The 12,549-nt window shown below is 41.0% G+C and overlaps 1 protein-coding gene across 1 annotated transcript; it reads right to left on the bottom strand.

The window, feature by feature from the left end:
- Positions 1 to 761: 761 nt before the first annotated feature.
- On the bottom strand, positions 762 to 7,508 carry LOC114248195 (uncharacterized). The gene is made up of 5 exons (XM_028181355.2): positions 7,422 to 7,508; positions 6,493 to 7,306; positions 4,738 to 5,450; positions 3,841 to 3,972; positions 762 to 2,205 (listed from the first exon to the last, which is right to left on the bottom strand). Exons 1-5 carry the CDS (start codon positions 7,506 to 7,508, stop codon positions 1,657 to 1,659), a joined length of 2,295 nt encoding a protein of 764 aa, XP_028037156.2. The 3' UTR covers positions 762 to 1,656.
- Positions 7,509 to 12,549: the final 5,041 nt, after the last annotated feature.

Genomic DNA, 12,549 nt, shown 5'->3' with positions numbered 1-12,549 from the left:
TATTACGTATCGTTGACCGTTTACTTATTAAAGGTTAAAAGATCGCTATTAGAATTACTAACTCCGTGCCTAATTCTTAACGCCATTCGTATTATAGATTTAGTAAGCTTAGTGTGCTTAGTCTTTTAACATTCTCGATAGCGTAAAAGTTAACTTAAAATTGTATGCAGTTGTAACAGCGCCCCTAGCCTCAAACGTAGGCAAATGCTCCAACTCCATACAAATTCGAGTTAACTTTTACGCTATCGATAATGTTAAAATACTCGCACTAAGCACACAGTGGTAGGGCACGTCACAAATCCACCTCGGATGTGTAGCGCCGTCCTGAACAGTTCCCGCAAAGCAACTAGGCCTTCCGCCTTGAAGGGACATTCGTTACGCATAACAAATAACAAAAAAAGTACTATTTTATAACACGGTAAATAAAAATCGCATTAATTTGATGCATCAAAACCGGGTATTGTGCATAGACTATGTTGTCTCGCCCATTGATATCATATGACGTCAGAGTCTCAGTCGCAATCGAATAATAAACAGGGTATAATACTGGGACAAGTATCCGTCTGTTCCACTGAGCTAAAACGCCTGCTCGCTTGGTGGCAGGAATGTGTGGGATAATGGTGACGGCGCGTGCGAGCTCATTACGTGACCTATAGGAACACATATGACCTGCGAGCCGTTTTAATTCATCGATTTAAAGAAATAATAATTAATATTAAGGTTAAAGTGGTTTGTTAATTTTGAGGTCATTAATCACGATATTTTCTTTTTAATTCAAAACAAAACTTGTACTTTTAAGTTTGGATTCGCTTAATGCATTAAAATATTAAGTGAAATATGTATTTGTTAAAAAAAATCATTAGTTACATATTCACTTTGACAATAGATTGTACGATTTGAATGTTTTAAAGAGTTAAATACAATTTTACATAGATTGGTTATAAATGTGTCATTAGTTTACATCTTATGTCCATACAATGACATATGCCAGCTACGGGCTGCTGTGGTCCTCGTCGTCACCCCACAGACGTCCACTGCAGGACGCAAGCCTCACCCAGAGCCAGCCACGGTGACCGGTCCCGCGGTCTCCATCCAGCGGAACCGCGCGCTGGCTAACCCAGACTGCGATGACCGAAAAGATTTAATCTCTTGTTCGTTTTTAACAATTTACTGGTGATTAAGGTCATTTATATCTTTTAAACACATTTAGTCCGCGACCACGAAAACTGGAATTTGTTTGAGATTATCAAATTAAAATATTAAAGACGAAACGATGCTTAATTAAGTGGTCGTCATTACGTTAGCAGTTCGCCTGAAAACCTTAAAGTATTACTCATTTTAAATCTTATTCAAGTACATTTTAAGTCTGTAATTAAATAACAGCCTACAGCTATGCGAATTTTATATTAGTTTATCCTTGGAAGAACTGTGTTAAATTTATGTTATTAATATCGTAACAACTATTTAAATCTAAATTATTTACAAAATAAACTATTGTAAAATAAAAAAAAGTAATGTACAAAAAAGTGTTTCGAAAATAAAATAAATACTTTTAAATCGAGTTACTAGTGTCGGGATTAAGATGATCACTATCGATCAGGTTCACGGTATACCTTTCCAATTGAGGCAATATTAAAGCTATATTAAGGTCCAGCCTTAATCCTTGAGCATCCTCTTCATCAATTTCTTAGCAGGAGGTATTTCCATGTCGTGCTCATCGAAGCAGTGCCTCTTCAGCTCCGAATACTTCCTGAACTTCATCCCGCACACCAAACAGTCCACCACCATCTTCCTAACGTTATGGATTGTCCACTCGTGATCCCATTTCTCCTTTAAAGTCTTGAAGTAATCATTGCAGAACCGGCACTTGAATCTCGTGTACAACTCCTTGGCGTGAGTGCACTTGATGTGCTTATTGAGCATCGACTCAAAGTGGAAGATCCTGTTGCAGTACTTGCAGCGGACCGGCGAGTTCTTGTTGTGGTACTCCATGTGCTGGGCGATCATCTTCTTGGAGTTGAACTTCCTTTGGCACAGATCGCACTGGAAGTAAGTGGAGCCGTGGATCTTCTTGTGCTTCGAGAAGTTGCTGGAGTCGCTGAACGATTTGTCGCAGAAAGTGCACTTGTAGAGGGTGAGCTTGGCGTGCTCGCGTAGATGTGCCTTGTACCTGTCCACGCGGGTGAAGGTCTCATTCTGGCAGACCTGGTAATGTGAAGGTTATTGATGTAAAGTTAACCTTAATATATATTTTGTTAAGTTTGTGAATGACTTTTATACAGGAGAAAATGACCGGATCTCTATCTGCGCTGCGAGTGGGGTATGTGGGAGTTGAACCTCACTAAAAGCTCCTGCCGCTCACAGCCGGCACCCTACCCCAGACCAGACCAGACCTACCAGTCGGAGCTGTTGAGACGGCGGGACAGAGTTGACGCTGAACATGTTACATTTAACGCGCTGTTCCTTGTGAATGAGATAATAGGCTTTCAGTTAAATATGGGTCTTACTAGGTAAATCAGATACTAGGTCCACCTGTTCCTAATCTTCAGAAATACCTAATCCAAATACCTAATCCACATCGTCTTCCTAATCTCATTCACAACCAATACTTTACTTAGCAAGCAATCTCAATCTGCCTATTCCTAATCTCAAGTTCTGAGTTCGTTATTAGGATTTGATTAAATTGATCTTTGGATCATTATTAAAATTATTAGAATTAGGTATTTAGGGATTGCGAGATACGTTGCAACATGTAAGTGAGTGAGATAGCGCAGGAACAGGTGGGAGCGTATGCTGAACATTTGATTTTATGTTTTACGAATACGAAGATTAGGTGGAAAAGAACACATTAACAAAATGCGACTAGGTGCAGCCTAATCTCGTGAAATACTTATACTCGGGTCTGTTCTAATAAATCTGACTCATCTCTACTTTGAGTTTCCGAGACTCCTTTGACCGACTGTATGATATCGAGGGTCAACGCCCCCGGTGCCTCCGTCAGCAACTGACAAGCGGTGTTAATGTCTGCAGTCGGCTGTCAGATGCATCAAGGAAGCTATCTCATAAGCCCAATGGGCATTGCCTATTCTTTGTTCTCTTTATTTTAGAGATTTTTTTAAAAATAGACTAGCTCTTCCGCGAAATGTTTAGTTCACGCACGGAATACTACTTATTATTTTGTGAGAGACATTTTTGATACACAAGGCTATAAAAATATAGATGATTGGCTCGTTGAATTAATTTCAAATGTGTGTTATCTATATTTGGCTCTTTTGGTTGACAAGGTTACCGACCAATGGACCAGCTGATTACAGGAAACCAATGCTAAATAATAATAAAAAAAATCTTTAATTATCATAATTTTTAAACAAATGTGTCTGACATTTGTTTGTTTTCAAATGACGTCATCGATTGCCCTACTCGTACAGATATCTTAGCCTACATTTATATATACTATTTGTATACACGACGTATGAAATGTCGGTTTTCATGGTAATATTGATAACCGATGCATTTCTAATTTTGAATCTTAAATATTAAGGTTATTTATTTACGTTTTGAATTTAAAGCATGAAGGTGCGTACCTAGTCATGACTTGAAATCTTTTACGACTTGTCTATCAATGAGGTGTATATAAAAATAATGTGTGTATAACAATCGGAACATGTTTTCCGAGATGTAATTAGTTTGTAGAAATTACTTATTGAACTTATTAACTTACTACCGACCCGCCCTCGCTTCGCTTCGGAAACATTAAATTTTATTATTGATAGCTGAGTCCCGCGATGCGATTTTTATATCAAAGCCCAATTGCCGTGTATCAATGTAAGCGTGTCTTACCTCACACAGTATGCTGAGGGTCCCATCCTTTCCGACCGGAGTCTTGGCGAGGGTGCTCCGGATGACGTGCTCGATGAGGTGGCGCTTGAGGTCGCCGATCCGGTCGAACGACTTCAAGCAGACCTCGCACACCTGCCGACAACATGACACTGCTCACATCCTGCCGTCGGCTGCACTACCCTCTGCTGATCTGTCCTCCAGTCGCTTTAGTCGGTGCTCGTAGCCTAGTTATATCTAGATCGCGAGAAGTAGATATTTCTTCTGACATTCACATGCGTTCATCACGATCTTTTTAAAACGCTTTTATTAACTTCAGACGTATGTATGTTAGTATGTAACGGAATCTTTGAACACGATTTCGACCCTTTGACTTTGAAAATGATTTTATTGTAAAAAAAACCGTGGGGTGGATGGTATCAGTAATATCCTGAAAAACACCCCACGCTTAAATGGTGGTGGCTAAGACCATTGCTTAGATGGTGGTGGTTAGGGCTTACAGCCCACCTCGTGTTCAGTGGTTACTGGAGTCCTTAGATATCAATAACATTAATGCCACCAACCACCTTGAAATATGAGTTCTAAGGTCTCAGTATAGTTACAACGGCTGCCCCGCCATACATGCTTCACGGCAGAAATAGGCAGGGTGGTGGTACCTACGCGTGCGGACTCACAAGACGCACGTGTAGGTAGATTATTTGACTGCAGTGGATTGAGTAGATCTCCTGATGACATCGGTACAACGTGACCAATAATGACACGATGAAGAGCCCCCAACTAAAACCTCCCTAGATCTACACAAGCGGGTATAGTCTTCATATAACCCTTCGATTAACAAATACATTACCAGTTAATTACCCATACGCAAACCTGCTACAAGGGCACTTGAGTATAACGTACCTTATTGTATCTCCGGTGTCTCCGGGCCTTCTTCGCGTGTAACAAAAATATTTTATTCGACATTACTTTGGCTATGATAGAGTCGGCTTCCCTGACTTGATCGTTGACTGCAGGCTTCTCGTTGTCAATGAAGTTATTGACACTCTTATTGTCGTGATTGACAGGTGAGGGATTGATGACGTCATTCTCGCTAAACACCTCCTCAATGAGCGAGTCGCCGAACTCGGTCTCGCTCGCGGCTTTTTTTATTTCCTTGTGAGAGCTCTGGTGATTTATGTAGTCCGAGTAGCTATTGGCCGTGAATGAGCAGTGGTCGCATATAAACACGAAGTGGATCTTGGATATGTGCGTCCGCAGCTCCTCCGGGGTGGCGTACGATCTGGTGCAATAGTCACAGGGGTGCTTGCGATTGTGTATCTTCCTGTGCGTCCTCAAGGTGAATTTCGAGGCAAAAACTTTGTGGCACTTGTTGCATTCTAGATCGGGGTCGCCGTGGCCCATGCAGTGCAGCTCGAATTTCTCCTGGTTCTTGAGGCTCTTGCCGCATTCGGTGCACATGTACTTGACGTCGCCTACCGGCCGGGAGTCCACGTCGTACAGGTGCCGGTGCGTGCTGACCATGTGCTGCTTGAAGGTCGAGATCTGTTCGAATATCTGTTTGCATTTGTCGCACTGGTATCGCTTTTGATGCGGATTCGATGACGAGGAATCTTCTGGAATTGTAAAAGCGCTTATAAATATTATAAATAGGGTCAGTTTAATTTATATTATTTCGTGATTTTGTAAAAAAATAACAGTAAATTAAATTTTGAACTTCAATCAGAATATCACTCAATCCATTATCTGATGGGTATTGTCACTATTCTATAGTCATTCTGTTTTAACAGAATTTAATTATAGAACAAGTCGTAATAATTCGCGTTTGTCTGTACATGAATATATTTGGCCATAGTATATTAGACCACATGAAGTTTGGGCGATTTACTAGTCCTACTTTCCTACTAGTGATACCACTAATTACACTGTTCCAAGTACTCATACTCACTGATCACATTTAATTATGACTTTGACAGTGTTAATGAGATGCTAATACCGTTGCTTCTAGCTTAAGCTACGTGAAAGTAAATGCGTTTAAGTTAAAACTTCCATTCGAATCATTAAATTGTATTGTTTTTTTATATGACTTGTTGGGTGGAAGATCTCACGGCCCGCTTAGTACTAAGTGGCCACCGCAGCACATGGACATCAACAACATAAATGCCGTTATCATTTTTCAAACCGAATTGTATCACAGCAGAAATAGACCGGTAGGTACCTAACCGTGCGAAAGCAGTTAAAGCAATGACATTTAGTTATTTTTTTGTGGATATTATAAGGATAACATTTATTTTAATAATCATCCCATTGCTGCAGACGAGATGCCAAGAAAACGAAATAAAAAAACGAACACACTGGTCGGACCTCTTGTGAGTCCGCATGGGTAGGTACCACCGCCCCGCCTATTTCTGCCGTGAAGCAGTAATGCGTTTCGGTTTGAAGGGTGAGGCAGCCGCTGTAACTATACTTGAGATCTTAGAACTTATATCTCAAGGTGGGTGGCGCATTTAAGTTGTAGATGTCTATGGGCTCCAGTAACCACTTAACACCAGGTGGGTTGTGAGCTCGTCCACCCATCTAAGCAATAAAAAAAAACATATAAATACGTATTCTACAATAATAAAGGGACCATATAATATCGAAATTGTTTAAACTCACCAATGATAACTTCGTGATCGATTTCTCCATTACCGATACACTCCAGGGACGGGTCGTTGACACTGATGTTCTGGATGGTCTGACCCGAATGCGAGTCGTTACCCAGAAACAAAATCGTTTTACGCTGCTTCGAGACTGATTGCACGTCGGTCGACATCAGCTGCTTCAAAGCATTATTCTCACTTGGGATCCCGATCAACCGTCTTTCTTCTCGAACTTTCTCCTTATCATTGCCGATCTCTTCGGATAATTGAGATAGGAAGACGCCGCATTCAAATTCGTCCTCTTCGTATAGAGCGCAATTAGGGACAGTATCGTATTTACGAAGCCTCTTGCACTCATACGTCGGTGACGTTTGGATTTCATTGCAGTTGTATACGTTCTGGGTTATGTAAGTGTTGTGCTGCTCCACGGTTATCCGGCCGTGGTTCTCCTGGCATATCGAGTAGCGTTCCTGGGTCTTGTCGTACTGATTGTAAACGTACGGGCTACGGACCGGATCGATCCAGACCTGGGACTGGTTGTAGTAGTTCTGGTTCTCGTTGACGATCACCGGCATGTCGTTGTCGATATCTTCGACCGCCTCCAGGTTTACGTTGTAACTGTCGACCAGTTTGACGTTGCAGAAGCCGGAGTATATGCAGGTGTCGTTGCCTTCCGTGTCGGGTGAGGTTATGTTCAAGTCGATATAGACATTGTCGGTCACCTGACAATTGGTTTCGAGCGATGTGCACTTCTTCGGTAATAGCAGAACGGGGTAATTGTTCTGGTGTTGACCACCGACAGTGGTTTGGTCCATTTTGTGGTCACGAACCTGTAATACGATGCGAGAACCATGTTTACGTAGGAAATCGGATGTTGGATAAATGTAGGTAAATTAAGAAATTATTTTAAGATTTTATTGTTAGATTGAGGTGGAAGAAACTTACCGCGCGTGCTGGGTGTGTCGGTAGCCTGGAGTGGCGTGTGCAGGTATGACACCAAAAATTGTTGACAATTTCTAAAACTACCGCCATTTTCTGCACTAATATATTTGTTACGTCAAACTGTTTGTTTCTACAGTTGAACGTTTGAAAAAAAAACTGTACGTTCTAATTTCAAATTACTAATGCTACCACAAACTGGTAGTTTTATTCGTGTTTTCAAATATAGAATTCATTTTTTTAATGTTACCATAGCAATGAGCTTGTTTATTTTATCATGTTCAAAATACTCTAAATACATATGCTTTTTATGTTAATACATTAGGTATTTCTTAGAAATATTTTTAGATTTCTACAAGCGACATCTATTGATGAGTGTTCGAATTTCAAATTAATTTTAAAATCGCCATATTTACATAGTTTAATCGGCATGTAATATTAAAATGTAAAGAATTAATTTTAAATAGCATAAAGCTTTAATTATGAATGTAATTAATTATGAATGGAATAACATCGTGTAATAAAAATCAAACCCGCAAAATTATAATTTGCGTAATTACTGGTGGTAGGACCTCTTGTGAGTCCGCGCGGGTAGGTACTACCTCTCTGCCTATTTCTACCATGAAGCAGTAATGCGTTTCGGCTTGAAGGGTGGGGCAGCCGTTGTAACTATACTGAGACCTTAGAACTTATATCTCAAGGTGGGTGGCGCATTAATTAGGCCACCAGTAATTAGGCAAATTATAATTTTGGCGGGTTTGATTTTTATTACACGATTTTATTCCTTCACCGTGGAAGTCAATCGTGAACATTTATTAATTAAGTACGTATTTCATTAGAAACATTGGTACTCGCATGCAGGATTCGAACGAATGCACCGGACGTCTTATCCTTTAGGCCACGACGACTTCAAAAACGTACTAACAAATGTCCACAATTAATTTCCAAAACCCGCAAAATTATAATTTGTGTATTATTGGCGGAGGACTTTTCATTAGCCCGTGCGGGTGGGTGCGACCACTCTTTTTTTTTTTCGGGCAATGGGCCGAAATTCATACGAGGTGTTCACGTCTTTGTTGCGTGCAGGGTATGTGGGACTTGATCGTCTGCAGGTGTTGCGAGCGGACTGCAGGTTCAAGGATATTTTAGGACCCTAACCATTAAAATACTCTCCTCTTGTGCTCTCTCACCCGTCATCCGATCTCCGCCCGAGGACAGAAGCCAGGCAAGGGATCCCGCGGTCAATAATACGTCAGCCATTGGCCGTCTCGGTATGGCGGTCCGTGAGGCCGTCCCAGGCGGTACCTGGACCAGAACTAGCCTGCCAGGTCGGAGCACCATATATTGGTTGCTCTTCCACAACAGTTCTGTGGAACTGTTGTGCATGCATTACGTTAAGCTACCACCGCCGTGCCTGTTTTTCCGTGAAGGAATAATGCGTTTCAGTATAAATAGTGGGGCGGCCGTTGTCCTATAAAACTGAATTAAAACCCTTGTCTCAAGGTGGGTGGCAGCATTAACGTGGTTGATGTCTATGAGCTCCGGTGACCACTTAAAATCAGGTGGGTTGTGCTGTCGTCCATCCAATGCACCGGACGTCTTATCCTTTAGGCCACGACGACTTCAAAAACGTACTAACAAATGTCCACAATTAATTTCCAAAACCCGCAAAATTATAATTTGTGTATTTACTGGCGGAGGACTTTTCATTAGCCCGTGCGGGTGGGTGCGACCACTCTTTTTTTTTTCGATTCCATCATCCATTCCTACAAAATTCATATTTAAATCGACACCTAGTTCCTTCACCTATTAAGATATAATCGCCATATCTTTCATCAAATCTTTCAAAAGTCACTATAGAAAAATCAAAATAAAAATTATAAATACGTATTAATATTAATTGTATGTTTGGGTGTTTGTTACTCTAATGGAAATGGCTGAACGGATTCGGATGGGAAATTGCACAGACATAGTTTATAGCCTTGTTGAATACACAGGTAACTTTATTTACGGTAAACGATATCGCCATAGAAGATTTCCATACAAATACCACGTTAAATGATGATGTTACTTACAAACGGATCTACAAGTAACCTGTATGCTTAGTGCGAGTATTTTAAAGTTCTCGATAGCGTAACTCGAATTTGTATGCAGTTGGAACAGCGCCCCTAGCGGCAAACGTACGCAAACGTTCCAACTCAATACAAAATTGAAATAACGTTTACGCTATCGAGAACGTTAAAATACTCGCACTAAGCACACTGGTAGATCATGGATCAGTGAGTGCCACAAACAAATCTTTAATTCGCGAAAATGTTACATGTTTATTCTTTCTGAATTATATTATAATAATAATAATAATTAATACTGCACGCATTGTGAGGAGGTTTCTCACTCTGGAGTCCTAACCACTGGTGGCTTGTGTCGTAGACACCGCCATCAGCGGCAATCTATTTTTATATAGTGTTTTTTAAAAATTGTATTTTTAATATCTTTTTTAAAAAATATTATGTAATTAATAAGATTTTAAATAAATATAAATAATAATTATTTCATTTGTCCCTTAAATGTTCTAAACTTATTAAATGCATCGACAAAATTAACAAATTTGTGTCAGCTTACATTAAAACCTTTGAAAGAGTTGGAGTCTGTACTAGACTCGAACATTTCTTGGGTGATCTTAATGGGTTCTCTTGTAAGTCCGGTGTGTTTGCATAAGTTTGTAGTTTAAATTGTATGCTTTTCAGTTAGGTCAGTTTATGGTTTTTGACGTAATCTCAATTGTTAAGCCAATTTGGTAATATGTTGTACAGCTTGATGATTTTTTTTTTACTAAATAAAGCTACTTAGGAAGGTACCGGTCACCGTCCTCGTCGAACCCGTCGCTTGCGACGAAGGGCTCGACGAGCAAACTAACCCATAGACACAGCCCACTGAGTTTCTCGCCAGATCTTCTCAGTGGGTCGCGTTTCCGATCTGGTGGTACATTCTGCGAAGCACTGCTCTTGCTAGGGTCAGTGTTAGCAACTCTTCCGTTGAGCCCCGCGAGCTCACCTACAAACGTTAGGGTGAAGCTGAAATAGCCTCTCAAGGCTATCAGCATAGGTAGGAAAAAAAAAAAAAAAAGCCATGAACTAAGGATGTGGACATAAGGAGTGAAGGGTGAACTCAATGTTTGCGCCCTTTGTTTACGAGTATCGTCGGATCCTATAGAGTTTTTGAGTATGTGGTCGTGTTAAAGTTGAGAATAACACATACAAACCGAGAGGATTTTGCAAGTTTTGTAAAGATCGTTTGCGGGAAATGGTTACTAGTGGTAGGACGTTTTGTAAGCCCGCACTTGAAGATACCATCATAGGTATCTATTTCTGCGGCATGGCAGTAATGCGTTTCGGCTTGAAGGGTGGGGCAGCCATTTTACTATGTAAAAACTGAGACCTTAGAACTCATGTCTTAAGGTGGGTGACGATTTTTACGTTGTAGATGTCATTAGGTGGGCCGTGAGCTTATCCACCCATTTAAGCAATAAAAAAACTTTTGGGGAGCCACCTTAAAACTATCAATAAATTTCTCTAAGCACTTTCAAAAATTGTATTTCAGTTAAACATTTAATACGTGTAAAACCGCGGGACACACCTAGTCGTACACAAATCATTGTAAGTTGCAATGCGATATATTAAAGATAAGGATTTCTTGATATAGGTACTATTGTAATTTGAAGCAAAATCAAACTTGACCTTGATGCTATTACGAGTATACTCGAGGAATTGATAACATTTCGTGAAAGACTTCGGGTCACTGACTGCCTTTGTTTTTTCAGAAGTCAGACGGATTCCAATAAACAAATTCAAGTGCCCTTTCTAATAATATATGTATTATTTACTCCGCGTCTGATCGTTATCTTGTTCGACAGATATCTTCAGTGATGCAAAAATGACAGTAAACTCAGAATATTAGGCCCAGATATAATGTGGTCTGGAAAAAAACGAACTTAGTTTATGTTTTCAATTGTTTTTTTTATATGAAGGAATCCTTCCATACTCGTGGCCCGGAAGCCATTCTAGTTTCACCAGGACAGGTGGGCGAGCAAAGGTTCAGCCAAGAGGGGTGGGATTTGCTAACAGCTGCCCGAGCGTTTCCGAAAGAGACCTAAAACCTCGAGGACAGCTGCTTCGCGAATGCATCTACTACCGGATCGGAATCGCGATCCGCGGAAAAGATCCGGCCCGAAACTCAGCGAGCTGATGCATAGGTTAGGTTGCACGTCGAACTCTGTGTCGAGTTCGACGAGTACGGCTACCGGGGTCCCTAAGCTTGCTCCTAGTGTTAGAGCTGAAGGCGTCTAAAGCAAGAGTTATTGGATCTGATGAATCCGTAAGGACGTGTCTAGGGCGTTCTCAATTGTATAATAGCACCAATCAGCACGTGTTCGTAATACATTCTACGTATAATCCCCATCCAATTCGAACCCATTGATACGGTCGATTATCGGTGTCTTCGTCGATTACGAGGAGGTATTCGACAAGCGAACTAACCCATAGACACACAGACTACATAGCCCACTGAGTTTCTCGCCGGATTTTCTTAATGGGTGGCGATTTCGATTTGATGGTAGATTCTGCGAAACACAACTCTTGCTAGGATTGGTGGAGAGGATTCTGTCAAGCTGGTGCTTCGTTTCTGCCAATCCAACATGGTTCTCGTGACCGGGTCTAGGGTGTATGGACGACCGAGCTGCATGACGACATATCAGTGGTCGGAGTTGAGTTCTAACATTACTTCGATAAAACACAAGCCCAGAGCTACGTTCTTAAGCAGTGCCAGATCGATGGTGCTCGGACGGATTATAGGGAAAGTGAATGAGAGTTGGAAGGCCGACGATTTCGAAGGCGAGGCCGTCAATGAACGCGTCGAGTCGATTACCGTTCAAGTCTGGTGCTGAGCAGTTCTACCCGGATTGGTGACAATTAGAATCACCTACTAGAATTACCGTGCGTTAACTATTTCCATATTTTGGTTCGGATATTGACACGCATCAAGCACTGCAATGTCAACCAATGCACTGCATTTCGCGTCTAGAGCATTGAACCGTGCGATCAATTGTTATTGATTTTAAATAAAATACGTAAATTAT

Source organism: Bombyx mandarina, chromosome 18, assembly GCF_030267445.1.
Source record: "Bombyx mandarina strain Sakado chromosome 18, ASM3026744v2".
Classification (NCBI taxonomy): Eukaryota; Metazoa; Arthropoda; class Insecta; order Lepidoptera; family Bombycidae; genus Bombyx; species Bombyx mandarina.
Note: the sequence above shows the minus strand (reverse complement) of the source record. Positions and strands in the feature narration are given on the sequence as shown.